At 36.3% G+C, this 25,309-nt stretch overlaps 1 protein-coding gene across 2 annotated transcripts; it reads left to right on the top strand.

Annotated features, from left to right (window-relative positions):
* The first annotated feature begins 247 nt into the window (after positions 1-247).
* On the top strand, positions 248-16,761 carry LOC114353469 (O-acyltransferase like protein-like). 2 transcript variants are annotated; one of them, XM_028305495.1, is made up of 13 exons: positions 248-449; positions 1,273-1,558; positions 3,189-3,374; positions 10,868-10,947; positions 11,031-11,218; positions 11,467-11,581; positions 12,022-12,236; positions 12,440-12,633; positions 13,279-13,414; positions 14,082-14,268; positions 15,049-15,191; positions 15,923-16,031; positions 16,489-16,761. In XM_028305495.1, the coding sequence occupies exons 1-13, from the start codon at positions 269-271 to the stop codon at positions 16,554-16,556; spliced, it is 2,088 nt and encodes a 695-aa protein (XP_028161296.1). In that variant the 5' UTR covers positions 248-268; the 3' UTR covers positions 16,557-16,761. The 2 variants fall into 2 exon arrangements, with proteins under 2 accessions (XP_028161296.1, XP_028161295.1); XM_028305494.1 differs by lacking the exons at positions 248-449; positions 1,273-1,558; positions 3,189-3,374 and adding exons at positions 8,252-8,468; positions 9,202-9,490; positions 10,320-10,502.
* Positions 16,762-25,309: the final 8,548 nt, after the last annotated feature.

The following is a 25,309-nucleotide window of genomic DNA, read 5'->3' as shown; positions in this document are numbered from 1 at the left end:
TTTAAGTGTAAGTACAGTATTATAAAGAAAAGATGTGATTTAAGATATTATAAAAAAAAACGATAATATTTGAAAAACAAAACTGTGTGTGTGTAGGTACATAATAATAACAATAAATTTTATGTTGTGCCACTTTTCAATGAGCTACACCAAAAACTAAGAGCGCAGATAAGCTATTGACGTACCAAGATTGTTTAATTAATTGATTTTATTTATATCAAAAGTACAACTCTTTTATTAAGAACGGAGTTGGGTTACGGTTCTGAAAATGGTTACAAAATTATTTTTCTTTTTCGTTTTGATAATAAGTCAGAAAGTGAATGCTAACTTAGTTTGGGATGCAAAGAATCCTGCCATAGATCAGGCTTTATTCGAAGAAGTGTTAGATCCAGAATTATGTGACGAACATGTTAATTTTATCGTGCAAGATACTTTACTACTACTACAATGTAAGTAAAAAATAGTTTTCATATCCGGTTTCAGTTACAACGCGTTTCCACCAATTTTTAATGCAAGTTTTTGGATTTTTGTGCTTACAATATTGAGCTTTGTTAAGTTATTAGATTTTTTTTTATAGTTAGAATAGAAATTGTACTTTTGTAAAAGAAAAAAATGTTCAGAAAAGTGACTTTTCTGACTATTTTTTTTTGGTCTGTACTAAAATAATACTTACATTTTGTAGGTTTTTTTTTAATTTCTAAGGAGAATTTGTTAGAAGCATGATAATCTTATCTTCCTTTTTTTCCTAGACATGAATCAGCTCTGTTTATCTATGATTTATTTTTGAATGGTTACAAATCTAATATCATTCATTACCTACTTCCTACTTTTTCTGATAAAAATATTAATTACTTCTGATTTAAATATAATATTAAACTACCGAGATACAATGAACCGCCTCTGTATCTAGTGATAAGACCACCTGCTTCAGACGCAGAGGTCCCGGGTTTGATTCCCAGTGGGGGCAGACTTTTCTGTTCGGCTTGGGTGGTGGTAGGGCTTGTTCTTAGTCCGCCTGGCTAGCTACCACCATCTTACCTAAGTCTGTCGCCATAACAACATTGTTAACAGCATTGTTGTGTTCCGGCAGTTAGAGGTAAGATAGCCAGTTCCTCCGTGGTTGATTTTCCGGGTGAATCTCGTTTTCCCTTTTGGCCTTATCATCACTTACCATCAGGTGAGATACAGGCCAAGAGCTTCCTCGTTGTGGATAAAAAAATGGAAAAAAAAAACTTTTTGACTACGTTTTCTAAATTAACCACCTTTCTACAGTCATCGATGCAGGAATAAGGATCCCCAGGGGAATTTTGCAAGGCAACACATTAGACCTGGGAAACTATCACCAATGTCTTGGCATAAACCACCAGTTAGAAAATTCAGAACTACAAGGAAAATATTGTTTGATACAAGTGCCTCTCAGTCAGCAAATACCTGAATTGCCTGGATGGACTGATTTAGAAGAATCAGATCTTGCTGAAATTAATGCTAGACTTGAAACAGTGCAGGATTTGAATATTGGCACACAAATAGTTGGAGGCATCTTTAGTAATGATTCGAGGTAGGTGCGTGGAAGTTAAATGGTATATAATGGTTTTATATACTGTTCAATAGTCAGTTAAGTTGCATAGAAAGAAAAGCTCTAGATCTTAGCCATTTATGAGTTGCAGTAGTGGGAACGAGAGTTGGTATTAGTAGCCTGGATAAAGGCACTGACTCACATTTAGTCCTAAAAAAGTAATCTATATTTATTAATGCGTACCTACTCGTATAACTAGTAAAGTTAGTAAGTTACGGGTGTAGATTATATTTTTGATGAAACTAGCAACATGATAAAAATCGTGTTATTTATGATAATTTTATTTCACAAGGAGTTTGATTTAAAACTAAAGAATATTAATGTTATAATTAATTATGTATTATGTATGCTTGGAAGACTTCGCTTTCTATTTGTTCTTATACAGTGTGAGTCACGTTAAAGTGTACATATGAAAATAGATGAAACTAGACCTATTTTTATCGACAAAAAAGAGGTCAAAAAATTTTTGAGATTTTTTTTAATTTTTTATAGAATTTTTTTTCTTCAAATTACTTATTGTAAAGAAAACGTAATAACTTTTAAACTAAGCGGTATATCCTGATAAAATAAAAACAGTAATAATGCTAAATAACAGGCAATACAAAAAAAATACATAAAATTTACAAAAAATGCCAACAAATAATAAAAAATGATACTTTTTGAAAAAAATCCGCTTATAAATTCGTATTTTTTTTGGTTATTTGATAAATTTCTCCAAAAAATTCCAATATAACAGGTGGATTTTATTACTTTTTATTATTCTCTATCGTATTATCTTTGTAAAACCAAAAATCGCATGTCTCTATCCCTATCACAACATTTGCTATGATCGTTTGAACAAAGGCCTGCCACAACATTATTCTCCGCTACAGGTAGAGACAATTTTAATTTTAACTAAAATGCTTATTTTACTTCGAAATCTTTTGTTTTTATTTGAAATCTAACTTGTCTTTATCAAAATTACAAATCTAGAGCCATTTTCAGTTTCGTTGTTAACGAAGCGTTGAATGGCGCGCCCGGAGAGGCTTAGTTCAAATGATCATTGCAAATGTTGTGATAGGGATAGACACATGCGATTTTTGGTTTTACGAAGGTAATACGATAGAGAATAATACAAAGTAATAAAAACCACCGGTTATAGGGGAATTTTTTGGAGAAATTTATCAAAAAAACACGAATTTAAAAGCAGATTTTTTTCAAAAGGTATCATTTTTTATTATTTGTTGGCATTTTTGTGTATTTTATTTATTTTTTTAGTATCGTCTGTTATTTAGCATTATTACTGTTTTTATTTTATCAGGATATACCGCTTAGTTTAAAAGTAATTACGTTTTCTTTACAATAAGTAATTGGAAGAAAAAAAATTCTATAAAAAATTAAAAAAAAAAACTCAAAATTTTTTTGACCTCTTTTTTGTCGATAAAAATAGGTCTAGTTTCATCTATTTTCATATGTACACTTTAACGTGACTCACACTGTATTGCATAGAGCTCGTTCTTTTATTTCAGCCTAATGACGTCCACTGCTGGTCAAAGGCCGCCCCCAAAAATTTCCACAACGACCGGTTCATAAAGAGTATCTTATAAAAAATTGTTTGCGATTTAATTTTCAGATTAATGCCTGATAGCCCATTATCAGCATTGTCGTTCCGACAAGGTATATGCATACCAAAAACATGCACAACGCAACAAGCAGTATCGTCTTTGTTATTCAACATCTCTTTTGGTTTTGAATTTACTGAAGAATTCTGTCGACTGCCTAACGATAAGCCATGGGTTGCAGCAGATTACATCGCCGTGTGAGTATAATATTTAATTAAATGCTAAGTATTTTATCAGGTTTTAATTCAATTAAGTGTCAGTGCTCTGCATAATGTAATTAGTCTTACTCACATTCATTAAATTATATCACTATAAGTCACTAGTGGTTACTATACACGCTATCATTTTGGAATCTTAATTACTACGCTTTCTTTAGCCGTAACCGAAGATAGATTTTTATTTGTGAACTAGCGGCCACCCGCGACTTCATACGCGTGGATCCCGTTTTACCTCCTTAGGGGTGGAGTTTCGTAAAATCCTTTCATAGCGGATGCCTACGTCATACATCTACCTGCATGCCAAATTTCAGCCCAATCCGTCCAGTGGTCAGTGTCAGTCAGTCAGTCAGTCAGTCACCTTTGAGTTAAATATATATTTAGATTTAGAAAATTACTTAATAATTAAATGTATTACTCAAACCTTTCAGAGTTTTGTTGTCCCTGATTGGAGTGTTAAGTCTTTTCTGTACCGTTTATGATGTACTTGATCGGTTCGTTTACAAAAATGGTAAGTATAATTTTATTTAACATTTGACATGAAATGTATGAAATTAAATAAGGTCCTTAAAGTACGTTTCTATTTTTCAGAAAATCCCAAAACGATATTCAGAACATTCTCAATCTACACTAACGGTCAACGGGTAATGAATTTTGCATCTGGACCTGATGCTCTACATTGCATTGATGGAATAAGAGCTTTAGCCATGGTTTGGGTCCTGATTGGTCACACATTTACTTCAGAGAGCCACTGGGCTAATCCTATTGTAGGATTTCAGGTTTGTACCGAAAAAAGTGAATTTATTTCACCACTTTTCTATACAAGACAAGGCCGGTATTTGACCGCAATCGCACCTGTGGGCTGAGTGTGAGTTTACATTAAACGCGCAATTTTATTTTTTGAATGTTTCCCGCTAGGGGCGCTGTACAATCCGTCATACATTTAATGTCATTTTTTGACGCGCTCACTAGTGAGCGCGTTTGATGTAACTCACACTAGGCCCTCTGAGGGATTGAACAGCGCCCCTAGCGGTAAACTTTCAAAAACTAAAATTTTCATACATTTTTTAAACTTGATTTTTTAAAATTGATGCAAACTCACACTCAGCCCACTGATGTTAAGTGGGATGCAGTCTAGGATTATACATTAAAAATCTGTCCTGTATGTATGTGACTATTTCACTCTCGCCTTGAAAAGGCCCGGATTACAATGTTCAGTTCAAATTATTTTTTTTTGTTTTACGATTTAATCAAGCCACCTTTCAATATTAACGCAAAGGAATTATTTTTAATGCGTGTCAACGAGTTGGATGATTTAAGAAAATCATTTGAGGCATGTATTTTTAAGATTTTTGAACAAGAAATTAAATTTAAATCGGATGCTTCATTGCAAAACCAAGAGTTAAAAAATTTCGATGATTTATATTTTCGAACGAAATTATTTGCATCCAAGCTTCAACCCTCTGTTGAAAGTATTAAGGTTGATAATGCTTCAATTGAATCTCGGCCACGTCTGCCAAAGTTAGAACTTTATTGTTTTGACGGTGAGTTAGAAAACTTCACCACCTTCTATGAAACATTTTGTTCATTGGTTCATAACCAACCTAATATTCCGAAGATAGATAAATTTCATTATTTGTTATCATGTACTAAAGGTTCGGCATTAAATATCGTAAAAAGCATTCCAATTTCTGCGAACAACTATGATTTAGTATGGAAAAGCTTACTTGATAAATATCAAGATAATAGGTTGCTTGTCGGAAGATACTTAGATAAAATGTTAAATTTTTCTCCACTCACTACTTGCCCGGCGACGCTCATCGCGCACACCCGTGTGTCGCGCACGCTTAGCGAGTCTACGAGTGACGTTCACTCCCTGAAAAGACCGTGTCTTTTGCTATAATTCGCGTGTAGCCGTGCTCCGCGTACCATCATCATCATCAGCATCAGCTCCGAGCATACTCTGGCAGTGCTCCACCGCCCAGAACGCCGTGCGTCTGCAGGTTGGCTTCCGTCCGTGGCGAGGGTCGATTTTAAGGTTGGTGAAGCTCAGATTACCTGTCTCTGTGTTGCGAGGACTGATCTACCTTTCATCAATTTTCTATTATAAAAAACCTATACAGTCCACTTTCAAATCAAATTCCCTGAACCAGCGTAATAAACGCAATTTTCAGTGCGACATACGCACACTAATCATGTACACATTTGCAATAATACTTATTATTAATTTGCTCTACCATGAAAGGTCTTTGAGAATCAAACGAGCTACAAAAACAACAAATTTAATTATACCTACTAATAGTTAAGATCAATCTACTTTATTTACAACTTAGTATTAAGATCTGTGATTGAAAGTGAGATTATTTAATATGTTTCTACGTATTATCAATAAAAGTTTGAAATTAATCAAACTCTACTTATTTCACGAAAACATTCGCACTACTTCCGAAATCATAAAGAACCCTGAACTTTTTGTAGTAAAAAAATGGCTCTAGTTCTTAAAGTTCTTCAATTAAGCCAACTATCGGCCAGCTAAAAATCGGTGGTCTGCGCCTAGTCTAAGAGGTAGGTAAGTAGGTACACAAAATAAATGTGATAGTAATAGCAGTAACGGCTAGCACGAAAAACTTTCGAGTTCAAATCGTTTGCGTATTCGAGTCGCCATCAAAAGAAACTACAACAGCGCCCTTGTGAACGTGTCGTAAAGTGAACTTAGTATGAGAAATGGTTGCACGAAACTTATTTTGAGAATCAAAATTGTCATGTTATCGTTTAATTCGAAGGTTAAGTATCGAATTTTGTCGAACACGCAAACGATTCGAAAACGAAAGTTTTTCATGCTAGAGGTACAGTAATAGGATAAAAAATACTACGAAAGTAACAAAACACCATCTATCATGTAAAGCAATAATTTCGTTACAAAATTTTCCAGTGTCCATCGTACAAGTCTCTACATAATTTAGTGTTAGCAGCCACAAAGAGATGGCGCTATAACAACTTTATAGCTTACTGTGCTATTATCAAACTTAGTACTAATTCAATGCTAAGAGATTTTGAAGAATATAATTTGTTTCATAGGAATATTATTTTGAAATTATTCCTAAATAAAAAGTTAAACAACACAGACACTGTATCTGGTGAAATAAATGAATAATAAATTCATTATTGACACATCTGATTGACTCTGAAAGTATCAATAAAGCCTTGATCACACGTACCGAATAAACGGGCGAGACAGTGTTCTCGGCCGAGTACTCGGAGCGTATGAACATAGCGCCGAGTGATCGGCCAAGTGCTCGGCCGAGCAAAGCGGCAAGACAGTAGTTCGCCTCCCGTTCTACTTACTAGGCCGAGTGTCCACCCTCCCGCTTCCCCGCACTGTCTCGCTCACTCACTCGGCAGGTCTGAACGTGCACTGTCTCGCCACTCGCCACTCGGCCAAATGATTGACGTCACGTCCACAGATTAGAGAAAAAAAATACCAACCGAATTGAGAGCCTCCTCCTTTTGTTGAACTGAACAGACTGTGCTAATTTCAGAACCCGTGTGAACAGCTACTCGCTTACATCACTGTCTCCGACCGAGTAATCATTTTACTGTCTCGCCTGTTTACTCGGTACGTGTGATCAAGGCTTAAAATTGCCATTTCAGTACAAATATCAGATACTTGGACTCATTAGTTACTAAAATTTCACAGCATTTAGCTACTCAATCTAAATCTATATAAAACTCAAAGGTGACTAACTGACTGACTGACATAGTGATCTATCAACGCACAGCCCAAACCACTGGACGGATTGGGCTGAAATTTGGCATGCAGGTAGATGTTATGACGTAGGCATCCGCTAAGAAAGGATTTTACGAAACTCCACCCTTAAGGGGGTAAAACGGAATCCACGCGTACGAAGTCACGGGCGGCCGCTAGTTATAAATAACTTGAAAAAAAAAAACGACCTTTCGCGTGTCCGGTTAAAGCAGTCGTCCGCCAAGCTAAAGGTCGTGGGTTCGATTCCCGCCTTAGGCAGTTCTATTTTTTCAAGATTGTTATAACGTGGACGCATTTTTCAGCACAAATAGTTAAACGAGAATGTGAACGACAATTCGAATTTAATGAATATTGCAAAAAAGTTTTTTATAGGGCCTTTTTGGGCCGTTCCAACTACTTACATATTAAATAAATACTATTGCTTGTGATTTATTTGTTGTGTATTGTGTTCAATAAAGAGTATTAAATATTTATAGCGTAAGTACTAAGTAATTTTACATGTTTGTTATCTACCTCTTATCAAGTTAATTTGGCTTTTATCCTTCACCGACATCGTGGAAAATTATTGTGCCTCGTATCGAAAATGGTGTAACTGCGAAATATAATTTTCTACAACAATTCTTTGAGCGGAACATAGTGATAACACTGTCTCATGACGTCACCATTTTACCAATGCTTCATAAACAAAGATTTTGTAATGAAATTTGGGTTTTGGTCCCCAATGAAAAGTTGAGAAGCTCTGTTAATAGCTTATTGTATTCGAAATCATAAAAATATAGGACGAGTTCGAAATAAACATCAACTAATATCTCCAAATTATTCCTAGAGATTTAAATTGTTGTGCTATAATATGACTTCTTAAAAATAATAAATTGTTCTAAAAAATTAAACAAACTCTTATCACAGTAGTTTTTTATCGATTCAGTAATATTTTATATTTACTTATACTATTCTTGATTGCGAACATAATGGATTGGTTTTAATAGAGATGGTAAAATTATAGGATCAATGACCGATAAATAATAGCACTTCAATGCTGATTATAAATATTATTCTATAATTTCGTGTGCTCATTATCATTAGATATTCTCACCATCGTTATTGCGTTGAATATTATATATTTTTAAGAATGTTATTTATTGAAAGTTTTTTCGCAATTATAGTCTTAGTGCAGTTTGTTTGTGGTGATTCAGATTTGAATCAACATAATCGTGCTTTTGATCAAAGTATTTACGAAGATGCGTTGGATTCAGTGCTGTGTGAAGAACATCTTGCTTACATACAAAATGACTTATTGCTCACAGCACAATGTAAGTACGAGTAAACACTTTACTTTCAGATTTTTTCTTCTAATAATAATATTTTCCACGTTGACCGATTGGTAGCAGCCTGCATCCAGCGCTTCCCTGCTACCTTTACGATGTCGTCAGTCCATCCAGGTCGCCAGTCCAGGAGGCCTATGTTCAGCAGTGGACGTCCTATAGCTGAAATGATGATAATAATGATGAATAATATTTTAAGCACTTGCACTACGCTTACTGCAGCTCATAATCAATTCGAAAACCTATTGAGTAAAGGGAAGTAAATCAATACTACCATTTACGTAGCTCTACTAATTTCCACACAATTCCTACTTAGGATTCCCACATAGTATGACAATGACAAAATTACTTTTTGACTATTAACTACCAATTTTAGCGAAAGACGTCCGTTTAAGATGTAGAGTTTGGAAGAGACTTGTAATACTAAAGAAATAAACTAGAAGCAATAAAGTATGCAACAAAATGTAATACTTATGTACTTGTAGCAATCTTATATTTATCAGACTGACACCACATAACATTCAGGCTGAGTTGGACCATGTAACTTTGACCGTAACTATAACGATGACCGCACCGGTTTTTGTATGGGAATTGACAGATTTTTGCCGTTTGTCAAAGTTAAAGTAAGATGGTACAACCCAGCCTGACTCTTACACAATTAATAAAGATTTTTGAGAAAAAGTCAGCTTGTGCAATAAAAATTAACTAAACCTTTTCGCAGTCATTGATTCTGGCCTAAGAGCACCTCGTGGAATTTTGGAAGGGAACACGGTAGATCTGGGCAACTACCACCAATGCTTGAGTATAAATCGTCAGCTTGAAGACTCGGAACTACAAGGAAAGTACTGTCTGATCAAAGTTCCATTAAATCAGAACATAGAGTTACCTGGACTTGATCTAAGGAAGGAAAAAGAATGGAACCTCCAAGATATCAGCTCCAGAATGAACATGTTTGAGGAAATGAATCTTGGAGCGAAAGGATTGACGGGAATCGTCAGCAACCATTCAAGGTAACATTTTTCTCTTATCGTAAAGGTAATCCCAACTAATATTATAAATGCGAAAGTAACTCTGTCTGTCTGTCTGTCTGTCTGTCTGTTACGCTTTCCCGCTTAAACCTCGCAACCGATTTTGATGAAATTTGGCATAGAGATAGTTTGAGTCCCGGGAAAGAACATAGGATAGTTTTTATCCCGGTTTTTGAAACAGGGACGCGCGCGATAAAGTTTTTCTGTGACAGACAAAATTCCACGCGGGCGAAGCCGCGGGCGGAAAGCTAGTAACTGATAATGACAAGTTTATAATCCTGTCATCAGACTATATTAGAAGCGTCTGGCATGTCTCATTAACGATAGTTTAAAACATACCTACTTTCCGATACACGGGATTATGTTTTATCGGGCAAACATTATTGACCTAGAGCTAGACCTAATAAAATTCGTACCAATTGCACCAGTGTAGACCAGTGTATATTGCTTTAAATAAATTTTACCTTCATTATCTTTGTTGTTTCTAAGCACTGAAATTTTACGATTTGCTATTAAATTCTGAATGAAATAATTACCTAAAGTACGGCCAACTAGCAGCGATACAAAAGGTCGATACGACTGTCGAGTTGACAATATATTCTGTTTCTTTCCAACTTGTGTTTTTGTCGTAATATCTCGTTCTCCCGTCAAAATATGTCAAAGTCAGACGGGTTCACCCATGACATTGGGTTTGTTTACATTTGGTATCGCTTCTGGTTGGCTGTACTTTAGTTTTGATCCTTGTCTAGTAGGCAGCAGATATTGAATATTCAAGGAGTCATAACTCAAGTAACATTGTATTTGCTTTTAGGTTATCGCCTGATAGTCCTTTAGCCAGTTTGGAACTCATGCTGGCAGTATGCATACCAAAAACTTGTACAACTGAACAAGCATTAGCATCAAGCATACTGACTGAAATTGGCTTTCAATATGAAGAAGAGCTATGTCGCTTACCCAATGACAAGCCTTGGGTACCAGGAGATTATGTGGCTCTGTAAGTTACTTGAGCATTGTAGGTTCACAGGTTTGGTAAAGCGCAGAGTTATGTTTTATTCCATTGAATTTTGCTTGATGCCTGGAATATTGCAGTACTTTATGCCAGTCATGATAAGAACATTGTAACGTCTATTTCTGTGAAAATAAATTAAATGAATTGAACTAGTATAAAGTCGAGTGTCTATGGGCGACGGTAATCACTTACCATCAGGTGATCCGTATGCTCGTTTGCCTCCTGTCACATAAAAAAGTATACTAGTGTACCTACTACTTTTTTAATGGTCTTAAAGATACGTCGTAACCAGAAACATTTATTGAAAACAGTTCTGAATATAATGGATAATGTACGGTTCTTCATTTCAGGGTGCTTTTCTCTTTGATTGGCTTTCTAACTATTGTAAGCACAATGTATGACGTTTTTGGTAAATTCGTTAAGAAAAATGGTAAGTATTATTATCTAACCAATATTATAGTAAATATCATTTTAAAGTTAACTATTCACCCATTAAATTCATTTTCTTCTTAGAATTCCAGAAGCCAAATTACATAATATTTTCTTTATACACCAACTGCCGACGTTTGTTGAATTTTTCGTCGGGACCTGATGCGTTACACTGTTTGGATGGTATCAGATCTTTGGCCATGCTATGGGTCTTGATTGGACATACCTTTAGCACTGTGGATTTTTGGAGCAATCCCTTGGTTGGAATGGAGGTTGGTTTATTATTTCCAAAATGTTTTACAGTTATATTCCAAAGTTTGTGTAGAATATCAATGGTCGAAACGAAATTTTAATAAAATACTCAAGAAAATGGAGAATATGTTTGACCAAAACCATTTCTTATTATTTGTTTCTTGAATCAGTTGTTAGGCTGAATACTGTCTTACAAGTATACCTGTGCTTACGAATATGTAAAAAAGTATTTTATTGAATGATTCAAAGTTGTATCATCTAATTCCAGTGGCAGTTGTCACTTAACGCCTTGTGGTTGGTGTCAGCAACTATAACGGTGGACACGTTTTTCATGCTGAGTGGTTTACTAGTGGTTTATACAACGGTTGGAAAGCTGAGTGGAAGTAAGTGTAGTTATTAACAACTTTCTAATAGACAGACGTCGCCTCTGAATGTTGAATACCAGTTTGAAACCGGTTTGAAATGGTCGCGTCATGTGTGGTCTCTCAACGGAATCTATGACAGAAACCCACTCTTAGGGGTGAAGTAACTAGAAGTTGCAGTTTCGTTGCAATTGCGTTTCACCGTGTGTTCTGGGCCTAAAACCAGTCAGAGTTACGACTCTGACTGGTTATAGACTTTCGAAATAATAATGTTTCCATCAGTTTTGTTTTTAAAAAACGATTATATTTTTGAAACTGGACTTATGCTATTAAAGCTTGCATTTTCAGTAGATATAAGTAGGTGTCGTAAAAATAACTTATACTAAATATTTTTTTTATAAGACACTTCTTTCAAATTTTTTCTTATCATTTTGATGTTGTAATTGATTCAATTGTTTTAGTAAAACTTATCAAGAACATTCACCTTTTCTATCTCAACCGCTTACTACGCATATTCCCCGTGCTAGCTACTGGAGTTCTCATAGAAGCTTCTTTACTGAACCACTTATCTGATGGTCCCTACTGGGTGGAGGTGTCGAACTTGGTAGAGAGGTGTCGGGGCAGCTGGTGGACTACTCTGCTGTACATACAAAATTATTACAGCCCTACACCAATGGTTAGTATAGAGCATTTACGCCCGTATTCAAATATTACTATGAGATCTCACAGAGCGCGTGGACGCACAGGGTCACACACGAACAATTGCAGAGCAGATTCGCTAATGTAGTAATTTTAGTAGGTACTTACATTGCGAATCTGTCACAACGAAATCTTGATCAAAAGCTCTTGGTTATAAATTATTTTCTAATTATTTTTCAGTGTCTGGGCGTGGGCTGGTATCTGGCAATTGACATGCAACTACATATTCTGTCACCTTTGGTATTATTTTGGGTGCTCAATGGGAAAAAAACAGTCGCAAGAGTTGCTCTGGCAGTGGCTTTCTTACTTCATCTGTCAGCTTCGACCGCATACAACTTTGTCATGGAATTTCCTTCAACGACTTTTCACCCGGGGTCAGTAGAATATATTATTATCTCAAATTTAATGAATGTAGCTTGTTCAAAATATTTGTTTTGCGCTTTTAAAAAGTTCATTTTTCGTTCTAAACAACGTTATAGAGTCTCAAGAAATACTTGAACCGAGAAAAACCATTAAAAATTGCTGAACTCTTAAACTTCTGTTACTGACTTTAACACAATGAAATTATTATAAAATGGTAGGTTTTCTTTGCCAGAAATTTGAAACAAAAGCAACTTTCGTAAAATGTGAGAGCTGTTATCGTGTTAGTCAATCAAGTGTACATAAATAATGTGTTGTATTGAGATTTAGAAGTGAAGATTTAGACCATTTTGATCACAAAAGTAATTATAGAAGAAAATAGATGTGACGTGATATAATTTTGAGGTCCTATGTACCCTAGGGCAGAGGGTGTCTAAAAAAAGTCGAATTAACTGTACAGACTGATAAGCTAAACTCAGTGGCATCTTATGTACTCGTAGCTATTAATAGGTGTTATTTTTCAAAGAAGGCATTATCTGTGCTGAGATCCTGTATATTTTTATCTTCTGAATGACGGTGTCATAATTTATTATGAGTAGGCATTAAGCCGCGTCTTCCTTGTTTCTTTTCATGTTAAAATAAAAAGAAATTTCTTTCAGGCGTACGGACGACGTAATGCTCTACGTCAAAAATTACTACATAAACACGTTGACTCGTGCGACACCGTTCATGGTCGGGATGATTGTTGGTTACATCCTGGCCTGTAGCCGAGGCAAAAAAATTCGGCTGTCAAAGGTAAGTTAATTAAGTAAAACAGTAAAACACGGGTCTAAACGCCTGAGTTAGATTATGTAACTCACGGCTTGACGTTTCGGCTGCTATGCTGCAGCCGTGATCACAAGAAGATTGAACTGAATGGAACGCGAAAGTTTAAAATCTTAAGTTACTTAAATAGTTTTTAATAAATATTGGTTATTAAAAATCTACGTCGATGCTGAAAAAAATGCTGAGGCTTTCTAGAAAACTTTTATTCGTATGAGTAGAATGAAAACAAAAATAATGATTAAGGAATAATATGACAAGGTGGACCTCAAAAAGAAGGCGCTGAAAACACGCCACACAACGCGCTACCTATCTGTGAATTTGAAAATCATTGGGGAAGGCTTATGTTCAGCAGTGGACTTCCTGTGGCTGAAATGATGTTTATAATGACGATAACTATAGTACTTTACTGAATCTACTATTTACTAGTATAATCGGAACTCTTATATTTCTTACTAGCGGCCGCCCGCGACTTCGTACGCGTGGATCCCGTTTTACCCCCTTTCCCCAGTTTCGTAAAATCCTTTCATAACATCTACCTGCATGCCTTAAAGCCCGATCCGTCCAGTGGTATTTAGATTTCAATTTCTACTTAAAAGTTCCAAAAAGGATTTATTAACTAAATTCTTATTTATTTCAGCCAATCGTCGTTTTGGGTTGGCTCTGTACAGCAGCGCTGCTGTTATTTGTGATTTACTGCTCTAACCCGATCATACAGCCAGAGTGGGATAATCAGATCGCAGACAGCTTGTATAATTCGTTTATTAGAGGGACCTGGGCTGCTGCCTTGGGCTGGCTGGTATTTGCCTGTGTACATGGATATGGAGGTGAGTGACATTTTAGCAACTCGTACAGATAGGATAACAGTTGTTATGTTCTTAGAACTAAAACCTAACTGTTAAGGTGGGTCTACGCTTGACAAGCCGAGCACGAGCGGATCACGAGCCGAGCTAAAATTCGTGTAGAATGAAGGCCTGCTTTACACGGACAGCTTGAAGCAGTTAGTGTCGGCAGCTGCAAGCTGCAACTGCATAGCAAACTACGGAAACAGTTGTAACTGCTCGAGCGGTTCCGTGTATGTGTGTACGTAGTGTACTGTAGTTTGCTATGCAGTCGCAGCTTGAAGCTGTCGGATACTAGCTGCTTCAAGCTGTCCGTGTATGGCGGGCCATAGAGTGATCAACATACGAGACTCGAACTAGCGCGCTTCGAGCGTTTGACTCGTGCTCGACTGTGCTCCGACTGTTGTCGATTTTTTTACTAACACAAAGGGACTTGCATCGCGCAAAGGAAAGTGACTGTCGTAGGCTCGTTGTACGTCCACACTAACATCGTGAGTAGAGCGGCTCGGCCCTAAATTAAAGACAAAATCATGTTCCTGCGATTGTAACTTAATGATCTGATAATGATAAAATCACTAAGGCTGAGTTGCACCACCAAATTTAGACCGAAACTATAACGATAACCAGTTTTTTTTGTATGGAGTTAAACAGATTTTTGACTTTTCTCAAAGTTTAAGTAAGATGGTGCAACCAGCCTAAGGAACATGTTTGCTTTCCCAAACCGTCTGGCCATCATGATCTAATGATGATGATGTTGCATTACAGGGCCTGTCAACTGGTTCCTGTCACTTTCTCTGTGGAAGCTGCCAGCTCGACTGTCCTTCGCCATGTACATCTTGCACTTCGGCCTGATGGTCGTGGTCAACTCCAGCGCGCTTGCTCCAAGGTTTTTCTCAGTGAATAGCGTTGTAAGTTGAATTTCAATACAGCCAACAGTCTGATTTTACATGTTTTGATGCTAAATCGTCCATAATGCAACAATAAACGGTAGCATCACTGCCACTGTTTGTAATTAGACATTAAAGGCTCTCCAATGAGCAACACTGTTATACAAGATGTAATGATTTGCGAGTGATTCCCCAAGCGGTAGCATATTATTAAGACCGCGTAGCATTTTTTTTTAAAGATTATTGGTAGTTTGTATTGCACAAATTACTAATAGTCCCGTTAGCCCCCCGTACTAAGCTTAATATGCTTGTGTCACGAGTGGGCTCACCACAATAGTCCAGCGGCGGCGGGGACCGAACCCGCGTTCCCCGGATCACGAGTCGGCCAGTCCGACCACTTTACCGTTCGGCCATCGTGGCTTTGAATAAACAATGATATCTGTTGTCTCAATTTGATGTCGGGACTTGAAGGACTACGAAGTTTGATGAACTGTGTGCCTACCATGAGTTTACGTTAGGTGAGCTCGCTAGCGAATACGTCAAAAAATTCTATGAAGATTTTATTTCTTGAAAGTAGCCGCTAGGGGCGCTGCACAATATGTCATACATTTAAATGTCATTTTTTTACGCAGTCGCTAGCGAGCACACCTAACGTATACTCATGGTAGGCACACTGTTGCTGTGTACATTTTGTGTAGATACTTACTTAGACTTAGAAATATGTTAAAAAATAAATGTAATTTACTTTTCAGATGTACACGTTCCTGGGCCATTTCTGTTTAGTATTCATGATGTCCTTCGTCGTGGTACTTTTCATAGACGCCCCGTTCTCGGTGTTGGTCAAGAAAGTTCTAAGTGGTGGTAAGTTTTCAACATTTTAAAGACAAATACAGGGTGTTAGGTTTTGTTCATAAGTCGACACTAGCCCCTGTTAACATAAAATATGCATGCATAAGCATATAAATGGCATGGTGAAGTCAGAAATTATAATCACTTTATTGTTTTTTTTTTCATACAAAATAAAATTAATAAAATCAGATTTGTATGAATATTAAAATAATTAAAATGATGATACCAATTTTGTTCACTATACCATTTATATGCATAATTATGTTGACATGGGCTAGTGTCGGCTTTTAAACCCATTTACCTAACAGCCGCCTGTATAACTTAAAGTATCCCTTGGTGGTAAGGATTTAAAAGAAAACCTTTGGTAAATTAGAGAGGGTTTATTACAGACCTGATAAAGATAGAGATGATGATGAAGTAAAGTTGCTAGTGAACAGTTTTTTCTCAACTTTGTTTATTAATTTTTCAGTTCCCAAAGGTGCAAAGAAGCCGATGACAGAGCCCGAGAACACAAGAGAAAGTAATAAACAAGTGTAGATTAATAAAATGATTTGGATTTAAGTAGATCTGTAAAATAATGTTGATTCGTATTTTCGTAGGCATCTTTTTATTAACATATTATTTTATTTATTTTGTGCGAGTCCATTCCTTCAAGTAAAAATTCGTGTAAAGTAAACATCGGATATGCACAAAACCATGATTTGGAGTTGAAAATAAATATTTTTCTCCGTTTCAGATATTACTCTTGATTATTATTTTTCTTTTTCGCCACAAATAACTTTACAAGTATGATCGCGTAAAAGTGAGTAAAACTAAAACATTTACTTGAAACATAACAACGAGCTGCTCTATGAAATGTCATCAGTATCAGTTCCACCCTTTCACGAATCAAACGTCGTAATTTTTTCCGTATTGCACCATTCGCAAGAACGTTGCATTACATAGAAATGCACTAGTCTATACTCACCTTAGGTTCCCGTTTTAATCTTCCTTTATTCCTAGTTCAAACGCATTACCATCGAGTGAAGAGCGCGTCATTGTCATACGAGAGCAAAACGCATTACCCTTTGTGATATCTCGGAACCACAAAATAAATAGGAGCAGAATACAAACTACATACAAAGTGCACTTCAGTAACGCATTGATAGACGACGCTCATGGACACGAGTCGCAAACCAGTCTAAACCAGTAGCCATATTCACGTAACAAAACTTCAACGACAACAAAACACTGACTTGCGATCCTATCGAGTTATCATTCTATCATAAGTAAAATTTTATAAAAAAAAATAAAACCGACTCCAAAAAACCTACACTAAAACGTAGAAAAATAATTACTAATTACCTACTTATTTATTAGGACGAATTATTAATATTTATGTAGGTATACCATGATTGATACTTCTGGAGTCGGTGCCAAGATTATGAAACATGTAAAGTTTGCCTGCACCGACTCCAAAAGTATCAATCATGGTATACCTACATAAATATTAATAATTCGTCCTAATAAATAAGTAGGTAATTAGTAATTATTTTTCTACGTTTTAGTGTAGGTTTTTTGGAGTCGGTTTTATTTTTTTTTATAAAATTTTACTTATTTCTTGCTTTTTAGTTAACTAATTATTACCTTGATGTTACCATTGAAGGTAGGCAGTACACTGAGACCAAAAAAAATTGGTTCATAATCGGCGGAGATATTGCGTATAAAAAAGTTCATCCCAAATTTTCCACCCTTGGGGGTTGTTTTTTTTATTATTAAATTTAAATGGGACCACCCTTGAGGTATTACCTATACGCCGAAAAAAGATTTGTTCAAATCGGTTCATAATTGGCGGAGTTATCGCGTAACAAACATAGAAAAAAAAAAAAAAAACATACGGGTCGAATTGAGAACCTCCTCCTTTTTTGAAGTCGGTTGAAAATGGCCTTTGTGATACGACTACGACTACGGATTTAGAAAGTTTTTAATGGGACGACGTAACAAAACTTCAACGACAACAAAATACTGAGTTGCGATCCTATCGAGTAATCGTTATATCGAAATAACCCTTGTGAATACGGACTTAGAACTGTTTTTCAATGGGACGACTTCTGAACGTCAGCGAGATCTTGACTGTCAAAATACGTGAATTAGGCTACAGTGTGCCTACCATGAGTTTACGTTAGGTGAGCTCGCTAGCGAATACGTCAAAAAATTCTATGAAGATTTTATTTCTTGAAAGTAGCCGCTAGGGGCGCTGCACAATATGTCATACATTTAAATGTCATTTTTTTACGCAGTCGCTAGCGAGCACACCTAACGTAAACTCATGGTAGGCACACTGTGTGCCTACCATGAGTTTACGTTAGGTGAGCTCGCTAGCGAATACGTCAAAAAATTATATGAAGATTTTATTTCTCGAAAGTAGCCGCTAGGGGCGCTGCACAATATGTCATACATTTAAATGTCATTTTTTTACGCAGTCGCTAGCGAGCACACCTAACGTAAACTCATGGTAGGCACACTGAACGTGAATGCTTGACATACGCGTCTGTGTGCGTATGCGAAATGAAGCAGGCATACAGTGTGCTTATCATGAGTTCACGTTAGGTGTGCTCGCAAGCGACTACGTAAAAAAAGGGTATTAGCCTAGCAGCAGACTACCAAATTTCAGTTGGCCGATACTTAGTTGGGCCCGAGTTTAATTTGTATGAAGAATCGGCCGATATCAAATCGGTGTAATGTGCGCACTTTCATACATGTCCATACTGATTAACAGCCCGACTTAGCTATCGGCCAACCATAAATTGGTGGTATGCGTCTAGGCTTAAAATTGAATGACAAATTGTACAGCGCCCCTAGTACTTTTAAGAACTAAAATCTTTATAGATTTCAGCAGTCGCTAGCGAGCACACCTAACGTAAACTCATGGTAAGCACACTGTTACTATCTACTTTGTGTCGGAACTCTTCGGTCCGAGATTATCCGTCAGCTTCCGTGCTCGGTTTCTATTCGAATACTCGGATTCTGTATGCCAAATCGATTCAAAGGGTGTAAAGGGTTGGCAAAACTTATATCGAACTAGCTTTCCGCCCGCGGCTTCGCCCGCGTGGAATTTTGTCTGTCACAGAAAAACTTTATCGCGCGCGTCCCTGTTTCAAAAACCGGGATAAAAACTATCCTATGTTCTTTCCCGGGACTCAAACTATCTCTATGCCAAATTTCATCAAAATCGGTTGCGAGGTTTAAGCGGGAAAGCGTAACAGACAGACAGACAGACAGACAGACAGACAGAGTTACTTTCGCATTTATAATATTAGTTGGGATGAGTTCAGATCGCTTTGAGTTAGAATGTGATGGATGCTCTCCTGGGAAATTCGTGACTGTTATTAATTTGAATTATAACTACACTGCATGGATTAATTACGTTGTTGTGTGTTTTGATTTCTTGAAAAATCTGCGCTGAGAAAAATATTAAGAGGCTTGACTGACGCTCAAGATGTACCTACATTACTTAGAAAAGTGCTAGTAGTTAGTAGGGTGTTTTTGTGACGTCAATCGTAAGCGAGACTTCAATATGGTTCAATTTTGTATGCTCTATCACGTCATAACGTCATTTTCAACCCTCCCATCACGTACTGTTCCCATATCTCAGGCACTGACTGTTTGTTGTTTGTTAAAGTATTAAAATAAGTATTCCTAAAATCATGAACCCAAGTAATTTTTTTTCGACTTCAATTATTATTTTCCAAAGCCTTTCACATGCGCCTTGTATCAGTTATTTACTGTGCCCTTAATTAGATTACTCAGGGAAAATTGGAAAAGGGATAAGTGATTCCTTTCGATAGCTTGATCTCCCTTGGCACGTCTTCGGTATTCGAGAAAATAAAGGGTTAAAATTATACTTTGCTACTTCAAATGGGGATAGAGGTGTTATTTTTACGAATCACAGTAATTCTTTTATTATAAGTAAGGGAGAATAGTCAGTTATTTTGGTTTCGAAGAAAGAGTTTTTATGTTAGGTTGCATATTTACAAGGCAGAAGTTAAAAAGCAGGTTGCCTAGTTGGTCTAAAAAGGTCAAGTAATTTTATCAAGAGATTTTAAATTTGCTTAAAGATGAATGTACAGACGACAAAACATCAAGTTAGACACTTTAGGATCTTAATATCCTTCCTACTAATATTATAAATGCGAAAGTTTGGATGTCATGATGTCTGGATGTTTGGATGTCTGGATGTCTGGATGTTTGTTACTCTTTCACGCTAAAACTACTGAACGGATTTTGTTGAAACTTTACAGTATTACTGTTTATAACCCAGATTAACATGTAGGCTATAATTTATGACGATCTTTAACATACTAAATTTCACGCGGGTGAAACCGCGGGCAAAAGCTAGTGTAGTTATAATGGCTGCTAAACCCATTAAAATGTATAGTATTAAGTGATGTTGACTGTAATTTGAAAACTGTTAGGCTTCTTTATGGTTTAACTGAACCCAAAAATACTATTAAGGTACACTTATATGCAGTTTCAGTTTATTTCAAGAATTAATAATCGAACCTAATAATGTAAAGTGCTCGTAATGGTTTGAGTGAATTACTGAAATTTTTTATGAAAGATAGCATCGGTTCTTCGTTTTACTAAATTGCTGGCGTCAATCATTCACGTAGCTTCTAGAAATTTATGTTTGTGTATTTTTCGGCGTTTTAACGTAAACGTCCAATAGAGAAGAGATACAGTAGGTTTCAGTGATCTGAAATGACGAATTTTAATTATAATTCTTGTAACAAATAGGTAAAAAGTTTTGTTGATTACATAGGATCTAGAGTTTTTGTGAATGCACATCAAGAAAATTACTGTGGTATCTCAATTTTGCAGTTGTTATTAGGAACAATTTTGCAACAAATATTTAGATAAATATACAATTAGGCCCAGAACAGACGGTGAAATTTCAAACTGGTTTCAAACTGGTCGCGTCATATTGTGTGCATGGTCTCTCAACGGACGCTATGGCAGAAACTTAGATGCAACTCAAAAGTAACTAGCAGTTGCAGTTTCATCATCATGTCTTAGAAGGAAATAAATCAATCCATAAAGTTTTCTGGAATCACTTTTACTGTGGTATAGCGTCACAGATACGAGAACGCGCGTAATCAGTCAACTCTTTGTTTTATGAGGCTCTCAGGAAGTGCCTGATTCATGTGTTGGTGGACTCATATTTCACTTGTCAAAAGATATTTTAACGTCATCTCGTTCAGTGTTTATTATCATCATTATCTGGCTATAGGTTTACTGTTTCACTCAACGATCGGTATTGCTTCAGGCAAGTTATTGAATATTGTTTCAGGTTATGAATATTTTAATATGCTTTTGATTTCACCTGATGGTAGACCCAAAGACGTGTATAGTGTAGGTGCGCCTGCCACTTGGTGGACCGACCATTTGGTGAAGGTCGCGGGAAGAACCTGAATGCGAACAGCGCAGCGACAGGTCTTTGTGGAAATCCTTGGTGGAAGCCATTGTCAAGCAGTAGACGTCTTTTGTTTGTAACAAACGAAGTGATGGTGAGATCTATGAACTTCCTGAAGACAAACATGTAAACAGAAATGTTTATGGTCTCAATCATTTTAACCAAATTTTATTATGGCAAAAGATAATAACCCAGTCACATAACTGGCATATGTCTTGTTTACTTGTACATCGCTCAATCCGCACACATTCACTTACACCATTCAATTTAGTGACGTTTTAGGTTTGTACTTAAAAACTGTATTTATTAAATCTATGAATGATCAGAAATCTACAATAGTACCAAACTTTATTAATTTCAAATCAACAGCAACAATTGATAAGATTTAAATTTCAAAGTCAAACGAAGAAAGGGTCAAGGATCTTACCAATGATTGTACTGAAGTTCCGAACTCACAGTTCACTTAATAAAGACTTTGAAGTATGCAGATTAATCGGCTGAGCCGAAGACGGCTATCGAACATTGATTTTCAATTTGGGCGTTATATTTCGAATGAGTTTATTAGTCTGTGCCATTGGGTCCCGAACGACTGTATCAGCTGTGAACAATCGAGGGTTTTGTAACGAAACTCGAGCGGGACAAAGTATTTATCATGAGTATAAAAGTATATATCATTATTTCACTTCATTTCTTCAGTATGAATAACTAGTCTCTGAAGAAGGTATGAACCAAAAAATATCACAATTTGAAAAAACATTTTTTCTTCTTTTCGTGTCGACAACAAACCTACACAGTGTCAGGCCAAAACTCCGCCATAAGAGTGGCGTTGTCAGCAGCACTCATCAAATCCTCCTGAGTGCAGTTGCTTGGGCACTCAGGGCACGACATCAAGTGCTAAAACATCTCTAATTTCGTTACAATAAATAAGATAGAACACAATTTAGGCGGTCTTAGCCTAGGAACAGACCATCGACTTTTAGTTGGACCCGATTTTAATTTATATGAGGAATCGGCCGATACCAAATGCGTGTAATGTGTGCATTTTCATACATCTCTATACTGATCAACACTGACCCGATCCAACTACCGGCTAACTAATAGTCAGTATAGTCTGCGCCTAGGTTTAATGCTAGTAAACGACCTCGACATGAGAACCAAAGGAGATAGAAATTAGTGTAACCAAGGACTACTGTGTGATCTTTCATCTGTTTTTACTGTTAATATTTATGTAAAAATATGTGTAGACAAACAATGTAGGTACTTACTGATAAGTTATATTTTTGTTGATTAGATAAGTTAGTAAGAATAATCGATGGCTCAATATTTTTTATCTTTGTCTTTTGTCAGATTAATATAAACTCAAAGTGCATGTAGCGAAATAACCTTCCAATAAAAATGTTACATAGACACATATTTATAATTACGTTCATCTCTCTATCGCTCGTCTCCATAGACAAGGAGGGGGTATAAATCAAATAACTTTTCAGAACACGTCCACCTCACAGTGCCATAGAGTAGAAATTTTGTGGACATGCCGTTGAAATATTGATGAGGGGGCCGCGTAATAATAAATGAACCAGGTCAACTCTCGGGCTTGTTGTACTTTATTAATATCTCTCTACCTGTGAATTTGTCAGAATTATGTGCTTGAAAATAGATATTTTTTATTAACTATAACATCTATCATTATCTTAGTACATTTTGCTGTATGATCACGGGATTAACACACTATTTTGATGCTATTATACACCTAACTGTTCTACGCCGTTTCAGGTATGAAATTCAGTGTGTTTTTTTTATTTATTACATTTATTAAACCGTTACATATTTTATAAAATAATATCTTAAATCCTCTTGAGGTTTGTCCAGACACTATTGTTCTTTATTTGTTAACCACGTTGACATTTAATAAATGTGTTAGTTTCTACGACTTTACACCCCGTCAGTTAAAGCACAGAGTCATATTTATTTTCAGCCACTCAAACCAAAATGGAAGCAATATCAAAACGTGTTTTTAATTAGTAAGTTTTCGTCTCATCTGGAAATAAAATCTTCCAGGGTTTCTGGATCTAAGGAACTGATCATTTAACTACTTGACTACGAAGACATAAAGTTACCAACTGAAGTGCTATAAAGAGATAAAGGAACTCTTTAATATTCCTATACTAACTTTCTCGTCCATTCTACCTTTATATGTTTCAGTTCGCACCCTCTGGCGTTCTGAAGCGTCAGAAACGCGTGATCAGCCCTTCGGTACCTACCAATCTTATGGAAATAAGATCAACTTATACGGCGGAGAGTTGAACTAAAGCAAGATATTTCCGATAAATCTCTTGTAGGTAAACGATGATAGACGCTTTTCTAAACGCATTACATAAGTAGAATGTGTTTTCAAAAATCTACATCGGCAAAGGTGTGGAAAAAAATGTGAAAAAGTAACTAGCACTTTTTCACATTGCCACAAACAAAAATCTTCTCTTCTGAAATTCATAAAATTTTACAATAAAAGACAAATAACATAGACAATATTTTTTACTTTTATTAGCGAAATAAACTAAACACTCCTAACTACACTAATAAATCACAACATCTAGTTTTTAACTCTCCAAAGTTATATTGGCTTACCACAAAATGCGTCCGTCCAGAGACACCGTAACAAAGTTGCCTGAAAATGCTTCTTGAGGCTTCCCAAAACCTCAACAAAGGGAAAATTACCCCAAGCCTCTGTGCGTTCTTTGGAAATTCCCCTTAAAGGTAAAGACAATTCCAAGATATTAATTTCTTGACCCATTTTTTGCGGAGAGCTTAATGAATCTCCTCTATTGGCAAGAGAAGGGCTGTTTTGTAAAAACGATTATTCAGGGGTAATTACAGTGGCTGAATGAGGTTTTTGTGGCTGGTTAAATGTTAAACTTGGCTTTTATTAAAACTTAGGTGAAAGAGAAACGATTCAAAGCAAATGCAAAAATTGTAAGGTTTCATGATGTCACTTGGGTGAACAAAACGTATCTTTGTTTTGCTCAGAACCATTTCACCTACGGTAACTGGGTATCACCCAAGCAAGGTGGTGAAATGAGCTAATTACAAACGAATGCCATTTGTTCACCTGGGAACTAATCGCTCAGGTATAAAAGGTCGATCCATGGTTACTAATTTAAAAAGTGTTGACACGCTGTTCGTCAACTACGAGTGTGATTATTTCGATAGCTAATGGGTCAAATAAGGGGGCAGGGAGATTCAATCATCAGAATAATATAAAAAGTAATAAAATGGCTTTCTATATTTTTTCCTTAAAACGTAACGCACACAGCTTCAAACTCCGCCCAGACCTTATAGCTTGGTTTGGACCTAACCGTTTATTAAAATCCCTTTGAGTAATGGTTCCCAGTTCGGTTAGAATATTACAAGCTCGAGTAGAACCTGATTTTTCTATAAAAATGTTTCGTACTAAAGAGAAATTCGGATTGAATCACGAATCCTATTACCTAGGGAATAAAATATTTTTAGTATAAAATAAATATAAGTAGTTATTTTGGCGTATTTGGCTTGGTAGTCACTATCACTACACAGTATAAAAGAAAGTAAATTTCCGCTGTCTGTCCCAATGTATGCTTAGATCTTTAAAACTACGCAATGGATTTTGATGCGGTTTTTTTAGATAGAGTGATTCAAGAGAAATGTTTATACTTAACTAGCGGCCGCCCGCGACTTCGTACGCGTGGATCCCGTTTTACCCCCTTAGGGGTTGAGTTTCGTAAAATTCTTTTTTAGCGGATGCCTACGTCATAACATCTACCTGCATGCCAAATTTCAGCCCTTTGCGTCCAGTGGTTTGGGC

This window comes from Ostrinia furnacalis, unplaced genomic scaffold, assembly GCF_004193835.3.
Source record: "Ostrinia furnacalis isolate ACB-3 unplaced genomic scaffold, ASM419383v2 OfSCF1694, whole genome shotgun sequence".
Classification (NCBI taxonomy): Eukaryota; Metazoa; Arthropoda; class Insecta; order Lepidoptera; family Crambidae; genus Ostrinia; species Ostrinia furnacalis.
This window is presented reverse-complemented; position numbering and strand designations above follow the sequence as displayed.